The 21680-nt window shown below is 39.4% G+C and overlaps 1 protein-coding gene across 1 annotated transcript in view; it reads left to right on the top strand.

The window, feature by feature from the left end:
* Window positions 1-14965, top strand: part of SMS (spermine synthase) — a 48472-nt gene extending 33507 nt beyond the window's left edge. The window contains exons 10-11 of the mRNA XM_085210856.1: window positions 9788-9903; window positions 12123-14965. Coding sequence (XP_085066982.1) covers window positions 9788-9903; window positions 12123-12165 — 159 coding nt within the window. The 3' untranslated portion in view covers window positions 12166-14965. The remainder of the gene's footprint in view (window positions 1-9787; window positions 9904-12122) is intronic.
* Window positions 14966-21680: the final 6715 nt, after the last annotated feature.

Genomic DNA, 21680 nt, shown 5'->3' with positions numbered 1-21680 from the left:
AGGTGCTTTTTTTGTTCTCTAAAATGTAAGCATATTAAATAACGTCAAGACAACTGACTGGGAGAATTTCCATTTAATTGCTATAGCCTGAATCTCACTGTGGTGAAGGAATGCATCAGAGGGAAGATGCTGCGAAAGTGTCACCCTGTTGGCTACAGGCCAGTAGATGTAGTTGCTTTCTCTGTCTTGGCATTGCGTTGTACTGGCATTTGAAACTTGTCTTCCAACAGGAAAGTGTATTATGGTATCAGAAGGAGCAAACTACTGCAAGTGTTGCTTAGGAGCATCATCAGCAAGCAGAGTCTGGTTTTGTCTCACTGCAGTGCTGTAGAGACCAAAAATACTGGGTGAAAAACAGTCTTTGAAAAAAGCTAGGGATGTTCTGGAAATGAAAGCAATTGCTAGTAGTTTGGTAACATGGAAACAACGCACCTAATAATGGCAGTCTGTACAGCACTAAAAGAAAACAGGCATAACCTCCTATTCCATTCAGTTATACTTCCATGTAGAGTTCTGTGTACTGTTTGCAGTGTAACTGAGAATTAAGTGTCGTCTTGTAGCACTGTGATGTAGCTCTGAACTTTGAGAATTTTTTTAGATGTTTGATAATTTCATATGCATTAACTAGGATAAATAAAGTACTAGCATCCAGCTGGTTACGTATTATATTTTTTATTAACTTAAAACCCAAATTTAACAAAGTTTCAGTGCATAGAAATACCTGTTTTTTACATGATTGCATTGTGTAACTGATGTGATGGCTCATGTTCATCTGTGGATGACAAAATGGATGGAGCCATTGCTGTAGCTGGCTGAGAGTTTGTCTGCTTCTGCAGAATTGATTCTATAAAAAAAATTGGCAGACCAATTTGATTTTTTACTAAACCTTGCAGGTCTTAGTGCAGATACTGTACTTTTAGGATGTTATATGCATTACCACCATCAACAAAAGTTGAGTAAATCTAACTGCATTAACAATGGGATGCTGACCCTGGCACTAAACATTCTGAGAGATGCTCTAGTAGCTTCAGGATTATGTGAGATTTCACTTTTTTTTTTTTTTTAAACTGGCAAAAGTTGATCTTAACAACTGTGCAGAGGAGAAATGGGATTTGAGAGTTGAGGAAGCTGAGATGTATTGTTGCTTTTTTGTTATTGGCAGTGAAATGTAGAAATATATTATGCACACATTACTGAAAATTTTTAATTGTAGCTTTCTTTCGTGTGCTAACACATGTACCATGATTATTCCCTTGGGGTACCACTGTGATCCTCAAAACTATCTCCAAGTGCTTATGCAGATGATGTTTTCGCCACAAGGTGGAGACTGATAACTAACATTGTGCCATGCTTCATTAACATTTAGAGAGCCTGTCTCGGAAAGGCTTTTCAGACTATTTGTATTCCTAGGGGATGCAAGAACAGATGTGCCCAATTTTAGGATGAAGGAATGACATTTTTGGTTGTTTCAGCTCTGGTGAGATAGAAAGGACAATTTATGGATCTCATTCTCTGTTGCTGTAAGTCTGTACTTAAGTATGTTGGAAAAAAATGCCTCTGTAATTGCTCTATATATATCCACCAATCTTAATAATTGTTGAGAGCAAAAACTTATTTGCACGAATAGTAGCCTTGCAATTCGTGTCCTTGATATTTTTAACCACATCATTTATCTTGAGAGTCTTGCAGCCTTCATAGGACCTGGGTTTCCAGTGTAAGAAGAGATGTGAGCTTTAAGGGTTTTTATCTTCAGGTTTCACAGCCTTGTGTCTGCATACAAGCATAATCCCATGTCCTGGTTTCAGCTGAGACAGTGTTAATAGTGTGTGGATGTTTGGTTGTTGCTGAGTGATGGCAGTGTACCTTGGGCCAGGCTGGGCTACTCAGTGGGGAGGAGCCACAGCCTTCATGAGGAGGCAGCAGAGGGCAGGGAGGAGCCATGGCAGCTGGCCTGAATTGGCACTGGAAGGCCATGAAGCTGCAGGGAGTTGTCTGAGGGAAGGCCACTGCTTGGGGGTTGCTGGGTATTGGTTGGCAGGTGGTGGGACATGGTATTGTTGCTGTGTGTTAGTCAGAGGTTGACAAGGGATTGCACTGCAGGTATGTACGTAGGTTGCTCTATAAGTAACGCCTCTTATTTACTTGGAAGCAACAAAGAGTGCAATAATACTATTTGATAAAGCAAATTCTCAGCTACAAAACACCAGTTTTCAGCAGTCACTACTATTAGCTGTGTATTTTCACCAGCAATTAACAAGAGTCTACAAACCTCACGTGTAAAAATCTGCACCAGTGGGAGTGACCCACTGTTCCACAACTGTTACGATGGCACTGTTGCTAGGAAAATGTTCCCCATGCAGTCCCATCCTTTATTGGCCTGGATAGATGGAAATCGGAAGGCGCTAAATCCGGACTATATGATGGACAGTCCAGCCAAGACTGGCAGTGTGTTCCACGGTTTTCAAACAGGTATGGAATCAGGTATTATTGCGCTTCAAGAGAGAGGTTGTCATCTTCCCTGGCCTGACTCTGGAAGTTGGAGCCTTTGGCTTAGTTAGCATTACAATGTAGCAGTTATACTTGATATTTTGTCCTGGTTCTAGAAAATCCAGAATGATCACCTCTTTCCAATCCTAAAAGACATCACTTTATCCAAAGTGCTGTGTCTTGAACTTATTCTTTGATGGGGAATTCACATGTTGCCACTCCATAGACTGCCTTTTGACTGTAGCTTGTAGTGGTGACACATCTCATCACTGGTAATTATGCAATTCAGGAAACTATCACCTTTAGCCTCATATTAGTTGAGTAGGTCCTGATAAAATTGTATACAATATTCTTTGTGTTCCTATGTGAGCATTTGCTGGACCCACCTGGAGTAAGCTTTATGATATTCTAATGTTGCCACATCATCTATAACACACTGAAGCTGAGTTTCCCTGATCGTAATCCACTGATTCATGCAGACGGTCTGATTGAGATGCTTTTCATTTCATAGTGTCACAGCTGTCCATAGCTGTCCAGAACGTGGCTTATCTTTCACTTTGCTGCTGCCACCGTTGAAACACACCTCTCACCACCTCACTATGCTCACATCCACTGTTTGGTCTCCATAAGCAAATGTTGGTGAAGTCAGCGGGTGCCATTTTTTCTGCATGGAGGAATTCAGTGATGCCCCTTTGCTTCATCTATGCTTCCATGTCAGACACCATTTTGTCAGACTATCCCTTTGCTGTCATCTGTTGCATTGCAACAAAATGTAATGGAATATTGGTGAGAAGGTTAAACCTCTACTGCCATACCACCAACATCTGTTTCTGTCATTATGGGCCGACATAAAACAGGAGGCATTTGTTTTGGACTCAGTATTTTTATCATTGCATTTTTTGTTTCTGTTTTTCCTTTTCTGTCTTAATAAATGTTTGGTTTTTTTAATCCCAGCCCACAAGTCCTATTTTTTTTCCAATTCTCTTTCTCTTCTCACCGAGGGGGCATGGAAATGCCTTTTTCAACACTGAGCTTTTGCTCTGCTGATTTAATCCTTTGAGGTCGAACAGGCTGTAATTTTCAGCCTGTTGAAGAAGTGGAACCTTTAAAAATACCTCCCTGCAGGAATGTACTACTTCCTAGCCTAACCCAGGCGAGACAGAAACATTTTCAGACCACTCACACAGGTTTCATTCCAGTAAACAGCAGTAACCACCAGTGTGAGGATCAGATTTCTCCCACACACATGGCCATTCATGAGGCCATCCCATCCTGACCGCCTACTCACACAATGTGGCCATACCCTCTAAGTGTCTAGACCATCCTGATGTTGAAATCCTTTTTTTGGCTATTGTGTGGGCTTTCTAATTATCATTTGCAAAGAGGGAGCAGTGTTCTCCTTGTCTAGAACTTGGAAGGAGGCTAGAACAATGTCTGTGCATCTCTGTGATTTGTAGGCAGTTTGGAAGTTTTTCAGGGGAAGGCATTTCCTTGAGTTACTGAGAGTTTAGTTTTAAATTAATTGATCGTTTGGAAATTGGAGATGCCTGCAGTTGGATTTTCCTCTGTTACTTCCTTAAAAGCTGTCCATGTCATCCAAGACTCAGACCTCAGTTGATGCTGGGACTTTGATGCTCTGTGTATCTCCTTGCTTGTTAGTCACTCTGAAGTGAGGAAGGAAGGAAACCCAGGCTGCGTTCAACTCTTTCTTTTGTTATTACAAAATAAAATAGAAAACTGTTAAAAGCAAAAATTAAACTTCTCTAGTATATTGTGACAGACAAGATATCCAGTAGCAGTGACATTTAGAGTAAGTTGTGTAAAAATGATATGTAGGAAATGGGCAGGTATTCCATGTCCTTCCAAATCACTAGTTTACTTTCTGAAGTCAGAGGAAGCATAGTGACTTAAATTTAGCCAAACTAGTTGATGAACTCATCTGCTTTATAGGTGAAGTAAAGTTAACTGGAAATACCAGTGCTAATTTAAACAATCTTCATATTTTTTTACTACTTTATTTTAGGGAGTTGTTTTTTATCATCTGCCCAGCACTGTATTTGTTATTTAAATAATTGTGCAGTACTTTGTAAAAGCCTGGAAACTGACATCCTTTGCTGTCACATCTCATGGGATGTCGCTTGCGTTGTACACAAGAATCATAGGCTTCCATCCTGAGACAGACGGGACACATGGGGTCATTGAGTGCAGTTCCTGGCTCAACACAGGGCTGTGTGGAAAAAATGGCAGAAAAAAAAAAAAAAACAGCAAAACAGGTGGGCAATTTTAGGAGCTGGATCCATATGGGTCCCATCCAACTCAGCAAATTCTATGGTTCTTCTACAGAATTTATGTTTTGAGAATGCTAAGAATAATTGGTGTTTGGAGATGGGCATGAGCTGTCAAGATGTGTCCAAGCAGACTCTGAATGCAAAAAGAGTGAAGCAATTCAGGAATTGTCAGTCATAAGCAAGGTAACAAGACTGGGTAATCGCTAAATTTTAAACTGCCTTCTGTGTCAAAGGGATGCTTGTTAAGGGTGAAAAAAAGAAAAACTAGCATTCCTCCATTTCTTCATTGTCAAATTGTTTGAAATGGAATCAGGGTTTCAGGGAGAGAAATGTGGTGAGGTTTCTGAATATACTGAAAATTAACCACATGAGGGGAAAATGGCTGCTTTTGCTATTTCCCTTATAAAAAATGCTAGTCATAATTTTGATCTTTATTAAACACTCTGGTCAGTACTAGCTGAGTAATTAATGGCTATTTAGAAGACAGTGTGTTGCTCTACCATTTAACTGTTTTCATTATGTGGAAGACTACATGTTATCTGATTGATCCCTGTACTGTATTCTGGGCATAGTTCCCTTCATCATATTTTAGTGATGCCAGGCTATCTAAGTGCAGTTGGGATCATTACTAGCACAGCAGTCTTAGTCAGTACAGCCATTCATATCTTAAAGAAAGGTGTGAATAATAGTGATTTTTTTTTTAATACCTTTTCTTATTACTGATATGAGTTCATACAAATTTTGTCGGCTTAATTTTCAGCTTTTTCTTGAGTAAAGTGGAATAATTATCAAAAAAATTGTAATTCTGTGGTGCTATAAAAACCTGCTGCGTGTGTCCTGAAGGAGAGGTTGAAGTATATAGCCTTTAAGTAAGATCTCAGTGTGTAGACTGCAGAGCCATGGATTTGAAAGGTAAAATTGTGTATTGCCACATTTCATTGTTCCAGTAATTTGTTTGTCATGCTATTTGCAATGATTTCAGTTGCTGAAAAAGGCAGGAAGTATAAATACTGAAACAGCAGGCTGGAAAACTGTCTATAAGACCCTTAGATCTCATTGTGTATCTTATTAAACTTCCTCCATAGTACTGGCATACTTTGTAAATTACCTAGCAGTATTTTCTATTTATGACTCAAATTAGACACACAAGTTGTTTTTTAGGTGTGTGGCTTTTTCTTTTGCATTCAGTCTGATGTTGAAACAAAATTATATGCTTGGTAAAGGCTGGCTGAACCAAGTAACTGCTGCAGTGCCCTGGATAATAATAGGTTACTAAACAAGTGCTACAGTAGTCTGTTGTGCTTTGTGCAGTTGTGCTGAGTTAGTATTCATATCTTAACTTTGCATTAAAACTTTATTTCTGTTTATTGCCTGATGTTATATGTAAAAAATGATGTTGATCGGAGATGTGCTGTAGGCATATTGGTTTTCATAAGAGCTCAGGTTGTTTCAGCCTCTGCCCAATTTGTAAGAGATCTGTGCATCTATTCATTGAACTCATATGAGTTCCTCACTGTGAGAGAATTAACTTTCAGTTGTGTTTGTGTGCGCTTAATTATTTTAAGGCCATTTTTAAGCATCTGGGAGCTCTATGAAACAAGTTAAACAGTGAAGTGCAAATTTCTTGAATAAATACTGATCTCAGGGAGTTACATTTTGCAGCATGTTAGCAGAGGGACTTACAATGAGAAGTACAGGTAAAGCGGGTATTCTGAATGTGTTGAATGAGCCCTTTGTTCTTGGAGGTCTAATGGAACTTGTCCCTTGTTTTGAATTAGAAGTATTGAATTAGATATGCCTAAGAGAGACCTGTAGTATTTAATTAAATCTAGTTCCTTCTTAGTTGAACTATCTGCATTCTCTCAGTCAGATGCAAGTTACTCATGTTATTTGAGGGCAGGAGGGGGCAAGATATCTTGTTCTATAATGGAAAAAAATGTGCAAACATTACCAGAAGTTGTTCAGAGCACTAGTGCTGTGCTATGGGCAGAGTCTGTTGCCTTGGGCTTTCTTGTTCTGTACATGCTCTGAACTTCGCAAGAAAAAGAAATCAAAAGCAGAACTCTTGTACAGAGTACTTTTGCTGGAAGCCTTTTGGATTGTCCAGTTATGAAGAGAAAGGGTCATTCTGGAAATAAGAAGCTGATAGTATTAGTAATTTTTTTTTTTTTTTTTTTTTGGCAAGATCATTTTCTTTCTAATGCATATACAAAGGCTTCTCTGGAAAAATGCCTCCTATTTTATTATGTTGGCTCAGAATGACAGAGGCAGTTGGTGGTGGTATGGCGTAGAGGATGAACCTTCCCACCAATATTCCATCAAATTTTGTTTCCATGTAACAAATGGCAGCAGAGAAGCAGTCTGACAAAATGGCGTCTCACGTGAAAGTGCAGACGAAGCACAGGTATGGAATTGAATTCCTTCATGCAGAAAAAATGGCACCCACTGACATTCATTGATGCTTGCTGAGCCTTTGTCTAAGTGTTGTAATATTATTTCTTGATACATCCAACCAGTGGATGCAAGCACACTGAGGTAGCAAGTGGTACATTTCGGCAGTGGTGACTGGATCAACTTGACTGGTGCAGATTGTTATGAGCGTGCAGGCTGTTGTTCATTGCTGGTGAAAATGCATAGCTAATGGTGGTGATAGAGCAAATTCTCAGTCACAAAACAGTTTTTCCAATACAATCAAGTAGCTTTCTTGTGCTCTTTGTATCTGACATAGTTTCCATGGAAATATTTAGAGGAGGTGTTATTTTCGGAGCAACCTATGTATTTCTGTCATTGAAATTAGTATTCTGACCTGAGATAAACAGTAGTCTTCTGTTCCATGGGTCTCCTGTCATCATTTTGTGGGACTGTGGCTTGTATGCTAGGTTACTAGGAACCATGAATGTGCTAACATGTCATGAAAGTTTTTTGGTGTTTTTTTTGTCTTTTTGTGTCTTCTGTAGTAAGAAGAGTACTGTTCTTCCACTAGAAGTGATAAAATGTGTGGAAAGCTGAGGGTTTTTTTTTTTACATTGAAAATACTTCTGGAGAAATCCTACTTAGTGCTTCTGTTTTGACTGATCAGAAATCTGAAGAAGAAAGTAGATGTTGTGACTAGGTAACAGGCATTCATACCATAAACTGGTAAACCCAACCATTTGGGAGGCATGGAGATACATGTCTCCCGAAGATGTCTCATTCGGACCCACATAAGTGTTCAAATATGGGTAGATTTCATGGTTTGTATGGCTGTATATCTGCAGCGTGCTGCATAGTTAGACTACATATTTGGAGCCTGCTGGTTGAGCTGTACATTCCTTATGAGGGGGTTGGAGGGAGAAGATAACAAATGAATTAACCTGACTGTCAGTAGGCTAAGTACCACTGACATTTTCTTCCCTTTGACCAGAATTGGAGATTGTCTCATCTCTGTGCTGTGCTGCAGCAGTAGTACGTTCACATTGGACAGGTCTTTATTCAGCACCTCATACCTGAGACACTGAGTCATCTGTAGACCGTGCAGACTATATTTAACTTTACTTTTTTAAAAATTATTGTTTAAATAACTTGTGTTTGCCATGTACCTCTAAAGTCATTGGTTAAAGTATCATGTCCACTTAGTTGTGTAGAAGAAAAAGAGGCAAGTAACTGCACTGGTTTTTGGGGCAGGTGGTAGTTCTGTTACTTTTCAGTGGGCCGGAGTAACTGAAGTAGCAGATTCAGCAAAGGAGGTGAAAGCCCAGAAGAACATACGTGCAGAGCCAGGTGGAAAATTTACCTTGAACCTCTAAGGAGAAGAAAGAAATACTTTCTGTATGAGCCATACTTCAGTCCTAGAACAAGGAAAATAAGCAAACGTAGAAAGAAGGAAGGTAGGAGAAAAAAGGAGGATAGCAGAAATTCACAGCTGAAGTGTTGTAACTGAAGAGAAAATCCTACAGTGAAATCTTATTGTTGACTTTCTTGCTGAATGATTTATGTCCTCCTTGGAGATTTATTTAACCAGTCAAATGATTTAGGTGTGTGCTTTGTTTCAGTTGTAGTAAGTGTTTCATTTGGGGAGGGTTTGTAGCCAAATGACAAGTGCAAAATGTCATTTTAGTACAATATGCCAGCTATTACGTCGATTTTTGTGTGCTTTTTTAAATAAAAATAGAAAGCAATGTGTGCAAGTACGAGGAAGACAGAGTTAAACATTTTCTTGCTAGACTTTTTATTGGTATGTGGAGAACATTGTCTTAGGCTAAGTGGTTAATGTAGACTTTGGTCTTTTTGTTATTGATGCCCAGCTCACTTTGTCAGTTAATATGCTAACTTTTCATAGATGGTGGTTTTGTTTGTTAAGAAAAAAGCTAGCACTTCATTGAATTGAGAAGACGAAGACATCGTATATATGTGTGCTTATATGTGCTATTATATATTACTATTCTTAGGTAATACATAGAACCAAGAAAAACAAAAATCAGAGGAATCGCTGCTTTTTCAGAAGAATGCACAACAGTTTAAGACTGTGGCCTACAGCCATGGAACTTGTGTGATTTGTTTTATCGTATTGTTTTATGGAAGAATTGGTTTAAAATGAACAGATTATGGTTTTTTATATCACATTTTAATGTTTTAAGACCTAGGCAATGTTAAATAATAGAGAAAATCTGGATATTGTAATGCTATTTACTGATACGTTCAAGCAATCATAGAGCAAATGGTTATTGAGTAAATGTTACAGATAAATAACACACGGTGATCTGTTCTAACTGGAAGCTGTACTGTAATAGTTACTTCTGCTAATGAGAAGATAGATAATTTCCCCGTACTTATTCTTTCTTGAAAATACACAAATTGCTTTTGCAGGATGAAGGCAAGCTGTTCAATATTTGCCTTGTAAATATTAAATGTTAAGAATTGCTTCTGTCTGGTTTTAAAGTATATGGAAGCCTTTCATTAATGTCAGTGTATATATATTCATCTGCAGTTTTGTTTCTTTGCTTGATTATAACCAGGATTTTTTTCTTCTTCAGGGAAACTGTATCAATCTGACCGATGCCTTGACTCTGTATGAAGAACAGCTTAGTAGGCTTTATTGTCCTGTGGAGTTTTCAAAAGAAATCGTGTGCGTTCCCTCCTACATGGAATTGTATCCTTTAAGGCTGAGGAAGTATAGAGAATGTGTATTAATAAATCAAGCAAGCCTAGATGGCTTGAAGGTAATGAACTTGAATGCAAAAAGGCATTTCTACCTTTCTACCTTCAAAAATATTAATATAATTCATTCACTATGAAAAAAAACTGCAATTTTATTTTGAATATAATTGCAGGAATTATTTTCTAATGTGCCATAAATTCACAGGTGGTGAAATGATCAGCATCTTTCAAGAGCAGACTGTGTTTTTCTTCATGTGTTGTCAGATGTATTATTTATGCAGTGTAGAATGTCACACCTAAAGTATGTAAGGTGCTTTTTTTTTATTTAACAATATATTTAAATATCTCTAGCAAATGAACAGGCATGAAATTTTTAACAAAAGTATTATTTTAAATGGCCATTAAATAATATAATTGAGCTTGAAAGTGAACAGTACTTAAAGAGAAATGAGGAAAGTTTTTTTTAGTTTACTTTTTCTGACTGAATTAAGAGCCTGACTTTATAGCAGTATAGGTACAAGAATACTAAAATAGTTATCTTGATGACTTCAGATTAGCCCGAAGTAAGATATGTATTATGAATATTTCCAACTCTGACTTTTGATTTGGCTTTAGACCTTCGGTATCCCTTTATCTATACTTTTATCACCTTTCTTGAAACTTAGATTTCCATGCAGAAGGTGGCATTTGTCCACATGGAGGATTATATCTACGTGCTGTTTTGCAGATGACTGAGATGTAGAAATTTACTTTACACTTGTGACAGCAATTAAAAAATACAGGTTTTGTATCTTTCTTCAGAAAATGACCATGTGATGTTGATTTAGATTCATGAAACCTGTTGAGCAATTGAATGAATCTTTTGACTTAATGCAAATGCTTATTTTCGTAATCTGACAGAAAATTAGCTGTATGTGTACCTGAATGCAACCAAAATGCTAAGCAAGCTTATCACATTTTATAGTTACATTTTCTTTGTCTACTTCCAGAATAGTTGTGTGTAATTGCTGCTTGAAATTCTGGTATTTACCAGTGTTGTTGAGGGGCTCATCTGAAAATCAAGTAGCTATTGACATAAAAACTGGCTTTATTTTAAGGAAAGCGTATGTGTCCATGAGGTCTCTACCATGACCCTGGAATGAACATGCAGGCTCCCATCTGGAGAGTGTGTGACCTCGCTGTGTGAACAGGAGAACATATGTCTTCATATGAGTTTACTTTGGTTATATTAAGTTTTAAATTCCAGAAATCTGAACTTAACTCAGCTGCTGTTGCTGTAGTACTAAAACAACGACGGTGTCCATGTCCCATGCTCTCATCTGCTCATTTGGAAGCTGGTGGAATTACATAACTCTGACTTCTCATGTTCTTAGCGTGGCAAGAAGGTTCATGAGGATCAGTTGTCCTTGCTGACAGGAGCATCTTCAGAGAATCATGGCTTTAGCATAGCTGCTGAATGTGTGTGTTGAAGCTGGGTCCTTCTCCTGGCAGAGGAGCAGCAGAGGTTACTGGCACAGCTCATAGTTGCTTTGTAATTTATTCTAGCTCAGTCTAGATGATAGAAAGTTCTGCTTTTTGAAAAGTATGAGGCCAACATCACAGAAGCCTATAGAGAAAAGCCTAGGCAAAATCTAGATGTATCTATTCAAGCGAGCATTCAGCAGAGCCCTAGTTGGGGCATTCAAGATGCAGTAGGCAGTTAAATGTTTGCCCAGTAAGATATTTGGACACAGTGTTCAGCTACTGAGCATTTCGTTATTAATTGTGTGTCTAGTCATTTCTGCAATAGGAATTCACAAATTAGTTAGCTGGATGTTACCTTCTTATTGGAACTTCTTACTTAGCTATCAAGAAGGTGAGTGAGAGGGATCCCAATTTGGTGATCAGAGATCTGAAGTTTTAGTTGCTCTTCCTGATGTACTGCTGTAGTTTGTTCAGCAGTTGCAATGCGTAGTGCACAGCTTGAAAATCTATAGCAAGGATTAGAAAATGGGTTTGCAGAGGATTTCAGTTTCAGTGGGACTGGAGTATGAACTGATGAGCAAAAAAAAGGGAATCTAGAGAGATCTCACTTTCAGAATTATCTACCCCATTTCTGTGAACTGTGAGTTTTCAGAATTGAAAGATAAATGAAAAGAACTACTTTCATTTTAACTTTATACTATGTAGTTTTGTTGGTTTTTTTTTTCCTTGACTGCTTATTTTCTCCAGGTGGGTGTTCTACACTATTTGGAAGAAACAAACTGAAGTCTGAACATCAAGATTATTCTAAATGTACATGCTACATGAAGCATATAGGCCTGCCACATGGTGCATATTGGCATCTGGAACCCTTAAATTATATGCTGTAGATGATCCTGATACTTAGTCATGCTATTGATTGTGAATTCTTTTAAATGTTTTTTTTATTGTTATTTTAATTTAAAAGCAAATGAAAAATGTATATTTTGATGAGCTAGGATGTTATTTTTGAAAGTCAACTTAAAGATGAGTAAGCAGCAAAACTATATAGCTGCTAAATGCACTGAACCTTTAGAATGTGATCCTTTTTAGTTTTTGTAGATCTTCACAAAGGTATTGATTAAAGAAGACATCTTGAGCATTTCATCCCTGAGGGTGGTCCATGGAGCTTGCTTTTTTTTTTTTGTTTTTGACCAGATTATTTTTTTAATCTATAGTGCTTTTGATGATGGAGGGCTTTTTTTTTTTTTTTTTGTAGTTGAAATTTGTGTTTCCATTTAGAGAAGACAGGCATAACAAAAAAAAAAAAGAAAAAAAAAAAGAAAAAGGGGTGAGAGAGTGGAATGGGACCTCCTGAAAGAATATCCCCACATTCTTCATTGCAAAGGGAATAAAGCTAGAAAGCTGATTTTAAACTTTATTTCCTGTAGTTTCATTCATTCATCATATTGCTGTCATCTCTTCTGCAGGAGAAAAGAGTCCATGACTTTTCACCTCATGGACATCTTTAACTGCTGCCCTACTGATTATTTAGATTTTGATATGGATGTGACAGTAGTTTACAGAGGTACATTGTCAGCATGAAAATTAAGTCTGATATCTCACTACAATACAAGAAATTAAGTGTATTAAGGTTCTTGTGATCATACATTCCTCAGCCTTGGGAAAACACTAGGTTCTTGAAGAAGGAAAGCTTGCTTAACAAAAAAAGAAGTGGGAGTGTGATCTAGACTCATGTGCGTCAGTATTTCTTGAAAGTTTTGGAGCAAATAGATATACTTCAGTAGGGTAAGTCCAGCTTGTATTTCTCTAACCTGACCACACTGTGTGGGGCTCTTGCTGAATTATTCACTTACAATTTAAAAATCTGGAAGTTAGGTTGCATTGTAGTTTTGTTCTGAAAGAGAAAACATTTTTCTTAAATTGTTTATCATGTTGTCATGAAAGTTATATTTTTATAAGAATGTTCTTATGTACTAAAAGTTTGCTTTCAGTGTTTAAAAGATTCCACATCAGAGGAGATAGGAAGGACGTAAATGTTCTGTACATTTCTGTACATTACCAAGATAGAATAGAAATTACACTATCCCAAAACACATAATTGTTTTCCTTCAACACCTAGTATTCATATTTTGTTAGTTTTGTTGGAGGGAGTTGATTATTTTTTTTTTTCCCTGCATAACCAAAATGATACTGTTAATGAAAAAAAATACACTTTTAGGATCTGTACTCTTAAACCATACATAAGGAAGAGTTTTGCTGCATTCCATATGCATAAACTGAATTGATGAAATTGGAGTGATCCATGTGGAATTTCAGAGGGATACTGGAACAGCTTGTAAAATTTTCCCTCTTATTTCATATGTACAGTTGTCCTGTTAAACTACTTTCAGTTTGGAGAGCCAAGGAGAAGTGTTCTCCAATCTTACTGTTTCAAGCAATTCTAGTTGATGCTGATTCTTAGATAAAAGTAGGTCACAGCTGGCCTACAACCTGTGTATCCCAAAGGGGACCCCCAAAGAGAGCAGATCCTCCTTTGGTACAGGAGGAGAGAAGAGTGCTGAATGTTTTAGCTCTGTTTTATCCATCCCCTATTAGTGTCTATGTCCTAGTAGTAACTCTTCATTTATGATACAGGACCACGATCAGTATATTGTGTAGATACAAACAAATGCAGATGTCTTATAAGCAGTCACATGTACCCTTAACATGGCATGCATGAATATTCCCAGTGATCCTTAGTGGTGACCATGTAGGTGGTATGAAGCACACAGGCATTCACTAAGACATGGCTTACAGCATGTTTTCCAGAGTGAGCTTGGTAGATCTCGAAGTCAGACACAACAAATAGGGCTGGGTTGTTTTTTCTTTTAGCAAACACACTTGTGAACTGGAAGATGACTTACCATGCTTGCTGGCTTGCTGTACCAAGGCTAGCACTTTGTTTAGCAGAGATGTTTCCTGAACACAGAGCTGCAGTGTGTGCAGGGGTGTGCTGTAATCCCTTGTCATGACCAGGGGACTCAAATTAGGTCTTCATAGGTAAGAGTCAGCAGTGCTTTCAACTGATAACAGCAAAGAAATATGGGGGATTTTTTTTTTAAACTTTCTAATGTAGGATTTTTAAAGTGATAGATGTAGTGTAAAGCAATTCAGCGAACACTGAATATTACCTTTTACTTTTAAGTTGCTGAATTGATTCTGAGCAAGTATATATACACTGTCAGTTTTTATTTATTTGTTGCTGTAGTATAGGTTTTTTTTTTTTTTTTTTTTTTAAGAGAAGGAAAATAAACTGCTTTGTGTTAGAATTTTCAAAAGCAAACTGCAACAGCTGTTTGGTTTTCCATGTTTAAGGCCAGTTAGGAATACCTATGATTGCTGCATTATGTATGCAAACATTTCCCAACATACAGTTAATATTAGGGCTTTCTGAATTATTCTTTGCACAAAATGCTGCTTCCACCTAGAAATGTGACTTAGATACTTAAAAACTTGATTGATGATAATTTGTGCAAAGGGAAGACTTCTGGCTTTGTATCTACTGCATCAGTGCAGTGCACGTGTTAAAATAAAGGTACGCTATTACTGCTTCTGTGTCTATTTTTAAATGCATTGTGGATTCCGTGCTAAAGTGGCAGAATTAATGGGTATGGTGCTTACCGTTGTACCTTTTTCATTTGTCACCTAACAAATATAAAGGGACGGTACGGTCCTTTTACTGAGTATCTTTTCTTAAAAATTATAGGATGGTTTGGGTTGGAAGGGACCTTAAGGATCATCAACCTCTGAGCCCTGCCATAGGCAGGGCTGCCCCCCACCAGCTCAGCTGCCCAGGCCCCCATCCAACCTGGCCTTGAGCGCCTCCAGGGATGGGGCACCACAGCTTCTGTGGGCAGCTGTGCCAGCGCCTCACCAACCTCTGAGTAAAGAATTTCTTCCTAACATTTTAAAACTGTCTGTCTCTCAGAGAGAATTCAATTATTTTCCACATAATACATGCTTGGATAAAGTGCTGTGTGGTGTGGAACAGCGCAGTGATGTTTGCAGTGCGGGGGATCACTTCAAGCTTCAGTGATTTTTCTGTAGAAAAAAATTAATTTGCTGGGGAGCTCTGTAGATGTTAATTTTTTGGAGATCTGTAATCTGTTTCTTAGTTTTTCTGCTGAAGCGGCAAGTTGGCTTTGGGTGCTGTTGTGACTCACTGCATAGCAGAGAAAGTACAGAAATGAGACATTAGGAACGATGCAAGATTTGGAACAAGTTTAGGAAGGGAGAGAAGAGCTTGAACAGGATGGGCAAATTGAAGTCGTTAGTTTGGTCTGCGGTTCAGAAAGATTAATAATGTCATACAACGAAAGAATGACTTCAGAGAAAGACTGTAGAGATTTACATAAATTCCAGCTAACTGGGAGGGACGCGTACATTTGTCTCAAGTACAGTGGTAGAAAATGACTTGATAGTTAGGGAAAAGAAAGGGGAAGGTTGTAACTTAAGAAAAAGCGTTGTGTACAGACATCGAGGGTAGGAAATAGTCATTTTAGATGCCCATATGCACAGCAGGGAAGATGGTTAGGTGTCTCTTGAATTTTTATTTTTACCATTTGGGGTTTGAGGTGTTGACAACTTGCTGGAAGGAGTAAGGCGCTGGGACAAGAGAGAGGGGGAAGAGCGCTCTGTTCCTTACTCTAAATTAGAAATAGGAGATCGCAGATGATGTTGCCTGAGGGCAATAGGAGGAAGTCGATAAAGCCCACAGAGAGAAAAGGAGCGTTTGGAATCTTTGAAATGCTGAAGGAGCAAGGGAAAGAAATAGCAGTAAAGGAGCAGAGTGCAGGGGTGATTAATAGCACAGAACAGCATAGGGCTGCCTTTGGGGAATGTGAGCAGTTAATCCTTGCTTTAGGAACCAAGTGAAGAAGTTCATACGGTGTTGATACATTTGAGTTGATGTGAGCTGCAGAGGTAGAAATGGAAGTAGAAAGGGAGGAAAAGAGTGAAACGTGTTTTATGATTGGAAGCATGATGAGAAGTGCATCTGTGCTGTGTTGCAAAAAGGGTTATGGCAAGTGAAGAAAGGATGCAGGAGCAACAATAATTAAGATGGGAAGTGTTTGGGGGGTAATGAGCCAAGAGAATGAACCAGCAACAGGACAGCACAACAAATATGGAGAGGGGGGAGCATGTGTGTGCTGGTTGCACTGCCTTGTCTACGCTCTGTAGGTACTGGAGGAAGGGAGAGAGATGTGAGATGCAGAGCGTGGGGCTTGCATTCTATTCTTTTTTTAAGGAAAAATGACAAAATGTCTTCTAAGTACTCTGCGAGAAAGAGAAAGATAGTACTGGAAATGAAATGGTGATTAAAAAGAAACTGCTCAGAATAAGATAGTATTCAGTGCAGACAAATTACCCAAGCAAATAAATAGAAAATTAATGGGATGTGTAGGATGTGTGAGCGTGGAATGATCAAAGGCAGGAGTTCTGCAGTGGCATCTCTGCTGTCTTCAGCTCATGAAATTGGGAAAATGAATCTGAAATGGTAGGGGTATGAAAACAAAACAATAACTAAACCAGAAAGTGCTGCTAAGATTTCTACAGGGTTTTTCTTTTGACTTCAAAGTAGCGTGACAAATTCATTGTATGTAATTTGAAAGAGTTTTCAATTTCATGACCTCAGTGAGCACTGCACAACACGTAGTGCCATATTGCCTATGGAGCACTGCTAGTATGATTCACTTTAACCAAAAGATAAAAATAGTATATTGATGTATAACGGAAGCATTTTAATATCTGAATAACATTTGTATATACAAAGATGAGCATCAGTGGCATTGTAAAGCAGCTGAGACTAGCAAAGCAAAGCTATGTGAAACCTTTGCTGGTTTTGGTAGCTGCTAATGTTATCTAACACTTCCCTATTTGACTTTCGTTAATTATCAAAACTGATGCTTCCATTTGTTTAAACGGAAGTATTTTATTCCATGCCTTGTCCAAATTCTGCTTACACTTCACACTGGGACATCCTGGGAAGTTACTTCCTAATGATTAGTTTCTCTTGCAGCACTTTTATGTATTTTTGATGACTTTTTGTAACCACTGGTTAGTTATTTGGAATGAAAGGATGACTGCAAATGAATTTTTCAGGCAACAAGTTCTTGACGGTTCATCATTTAAAAACACCTATGAAGACTAATAGAATAATAAATGGAATGAACATTAACTTCTATTTTGTAACAAGATAACATCCTTTTTGAAGATTTTACCTGTCAGGTTAAAAAAAAATAGTTTCTTCTGACTTTATGACAGTCTTACTGTATGTGTAACAGTTAAATACTAGGAAGTACAGGGAAGGTATTTGTAGTTGGATTAGAGGCAGTCGTGTGTCTTAAGAAGTTAAAATTTAAAATGTGCCTCAAATCTACTTTGCATTCTTGTCCTATGTGCCTTTAGCCTCTGGTGGCTGTAACACCTCTGCCTGTGTGAAAGGAAGAACTGAGTGTGCTTAAGACTGCAGCAGAGATCAGGCGGTGCTAAGGAAAGCAGAGACAATCTCTCTGGCTCCCACATGCTGACCTGTAAGCAGAATGAGTTATATGGAAAACACTGGGTATCCTGTGGTCATACAGGTGGTGTGCATCTGCAGCTGGTGGATTCAGCTGGTTCTTGCATCCAGCACCAACAGTTGCTTGTAGCCCTGGGTTTTGGGCATGCTTATTGTACTTGCCACTTGTCTCGTCTGGTTCTTTGCAGGTACACAGTGAGCTTGGGGAAGGCTTCCACATTACTGGGAGAGCTAATGGTGGGCAGCAAGGTCCTGCATGTCCATTATGTGTGTTTTTGTGTTGTTCGAGACACTTTATGGAGTGTAAGCCAGGAACTGGTGAAGGTACCTCAAGAGCTGAAGGCTGACCAGGACTAGTCCAGACCTACAGTGCACAGGAGGTGGGGATGGTGCATGGAGGAATGCAGTATGCTTACAAGGTACCAAGCAACTTGCTCCTCCTCTCACATACTCTGAGTGTCAAAACTCCAGACTGTCACTTGCATGTCCAGTAATGCACAATGTCAGGTGGCAGGACCACAATCCAGCACCCTCTTTGATGATCTTTACCACGTCTAACAAAAACTGAGTCCTAGCATAGAGGTGTCTTGCTGCTGGCTTAGGGCCCCGATGATCTGTTAGGTGTGGGAATAGAGTATGATCCCAAACCACCAGTGTGTAGAAGGGGAAATTGCTGTGCTTGTGTGCTCCTTTTGCACATGAGCACTGACTGCACGCTCTGCCTCTTCCTCCATCATGGGGCAGTGCTGTGGTGCCCTCTGCATGAGCCATTTGTTTCTCTGCTGGTGCGTGGTGCAGTGGGCACTGGTCACTTAGGTTGGTTTGGAGGCCACTTTGGTGCAAGCTGTGGGTGGAGTACCTTCAGTGTAAGAATACTTTAAGCAACTGGGAAGACAGCAAGAGTGAGAGACGGTGCTCATCAAGGTAAGTAGAGGAAGAGACAATGTCACTAATTCTGAAGAGTCCCAACCTTTTTGAAGGTGCTGTCCACTCAGCCTGGACACGTGAAAATACAGACTTTGGATGTTTCATCTGTAAATCATTAAATTAGATGTTGTTAAAGACGACAGTCAAAGACTTGAACTGCTGCTAATTCCTTTTATATATACTGTATTTTTATTCCCTTGGTCAGGCTATAACTCTGGTAAGAACTTGCTTGTGAAATGGAGGTCGCTGGGTTTGCTGAGTCTTTGTTCTTTCAGTTTCTGCTTCTAGATGTGCCACAAATGCACATGAATATGCAGGGATGTTTGAAAATTTAATTAACCCGAACTTCTCAACGATGAAGAATATTTCAGACTTCTTGACTGATTTGGGTGTTCTCTAAAATTTACTCAACCCAAGGCTGCAGCTCATGTGAAGGGGTTGCTGTGTCAGCATTTCCCCTGCTAGCTGTGCTATGGGGCCATATGGTCCCAGCCATCTTCTCTACGATCCATCTTCTTCTTTCTCATCAGCTCCTCTGCTGTGTGACCCACAGCTCTTCTCTAAGTTAGAAAATAAGCCAGAAGAGCCATGAAAGGGGGTGGGGAACTGATCTCACTGCAGCTGCACTGCTGAAATGAATGGATAAGAAAGCAACCTGTGTTGAAAGTGAGCCTGTGGTTCACTGTGTTGCCAGACTAACAGTTGCACGACAGATTTCTGCGCTGTGCAGGTGTGGAAAATAGTGAGGGCAAGGGGAAAATGCTCAGATGAAGGCTGTAGCGTGGCAGTGTGTCCCTGCTTTAGAAATCCAAGGGAGGAACTGCTAAAGGAGTTGCTCCTTGATTTTCTTATTCTTGTTTTCCTCTGCAATCAGATCTACTGAATCACTTCAGTCATCCAGAAATCTTTGAACAGTGCAGATTTTTGGGAGTAGCTAAAAGTGATCCTGCAGGAACCACGTGCTGCTCTAACTGAAATACAGAGCTTAATCTGCAGTCTGTGTGGATGCTCTGCACGTAGCTTTTGGGGTTTTTGTGTGCGCTATTTTGGATTGCTTGTTAACCTTCTCACCTTCAAAACTTTCAAATAACAGTCCGTGTATGGCAGTCATTTAGCTCTCCCAGTTCATTTCAGGTAAATGGCCTGATCTTGGAGGTTAGGTTAAAGATGGTGAGAGCAGCCCCCTTCTAGATCTACAAGCATTTCCTTGCCGGGTACTGGTTTCAAGAACACATAGCCAACACCTGTTTCTTGCAATGTGAGCTCCCTTGCTATTGCTCTACTTTACTACATTCTTTAAAAGAAATGAATACAAAAGCTATTATTTCCTTTTTCCTTTTTCTTTTCCTGTAGTGAAAATAAAATAGCCATGTGGTTTTCAGATCCATATCCAAAAGCAGTACTGCTGTGTGCTGAATGGCTGTTGCCCAGGGAGCACCTTTGTGCTGTACAAAGAACTGCATCTGGAAAGAAGGTGGTGCGGCATGCCGAGCTGACACCTTTTGTCCAGCAGGAGTGCAGCTCTGTACAAAACGTGTGTTATTTGTGAGAGTGAAGGAATGTGGGCTATGGGTGATGCTTGCGGTCTGGATGCTCAGCCCATGCTTGGCTGTCTGGTGACAGCAAGTGAATTACTTTTTCCAGCCAGTGGCAGAAACCTGGCCTTGCTTGAGCATCCAATTGTGAACAAGTGGCACTCAAATACATCTGAATTTCAGACATGCTAAAGTACATTTTATGTTGTGCCAGTCAAAATACATATTAATAGCTTCGTGTCCTTTGCAGTACCTGCAGACTCGCACAGCAGAGTGTTTTTCATTTGGTATTATATGTAACTTAAAATATGTTTATATAGTTGCTTTCATCCTCAGATACAGTGAAGAAAAAGAGATGGCAAGCCACAAAAGACTTTAAGACGTGAAGCCGAAAACACATGTGATTCCTCTTAAGAGCATGTTTTCTGAAGGCAAAGGCCATAACAAAAAGAAATCTCTTTACGAGACTGTAGAAGGCTTAAAAAAGAGCTGGAAGAAACAGATCTTTCCCTTAAATTAGTTGATAGCTCTGTGACCATATCCATACACTTGAGCTGAGGTGCAGCCTGTGCCTGATCTCTCTGTTGTCCCAAACACATTGCAGTTCTCATCGAGGTGTTGTGTCAGTGTTCTTCTGGCTCTGACCACCCTGAGCTTGGTGCAAGTTGAGCCTACATAGAGTCAAGTGATGCTCATGAGGTTGGTATGAAATTCCCATCGTGTGTCCTAGTTCAGACAGTCTCAGTATGAAGACTTCCTCTCTAGGCAGGGGATATGGAATCACAGAACCATAGAATACCCTGAGTTGGAAGGGACCCACAAGGGTCTGGAGTCCAACCCTTGGCTCCACACAGCACCACCCAAAATCAAACCCAGTGTCTGAGACTGCTGAACTCCGGTACTCAGGGCCGTGCCCACAGCCCTGTGCATCCCGTTCCACGCCCACCGCCCTGTGGTGCAGACCCTTTCCCTGACCCCCAGCTGCCCCTCCCCTGACACAGCTCCATGCCATTCTGCAGGCTCATATTTCCTCTCATTAATTGGTGCTTCAAATCCCTTTGTTTGTGAAGGCTATTATGTTTCTAGATAATTTTTGGAATTTATTGCCTGGCTCTAGATGTTTTCCTAGTGAAAGCAGATGCTATTAGTATTTCCTGGTCAATCTTACTGCTGTGCATATTGCAAGATGCTTATTCTATCACTTTATATTGAAAGCGTCATCTTGGTAAGAGGTTAGCTCACATTGCTGTAAAATTAGGTAATGAATGTCCCATTTCAGTTAGC

The sequence above is a fragment of the Meleagris gallopavo genome, chromosome 1 (assembly GCF_905368555.1).
Source record: "Meleagris gallopavo chromosome 1, MGAL_WU_HG_1.1, whole genome shotgun sequence".
Taxonomy (NCBI): Eukaryota; Metazoa; Chordata; class Aves; order Galliformes; family Phasianidae; genus Meleagris; species Meleagris gallopavo.
Note: the sequence above shows the minus strand (reverse complement) of the source record. Positions and strands in the feature narration are given on the sequence as shown.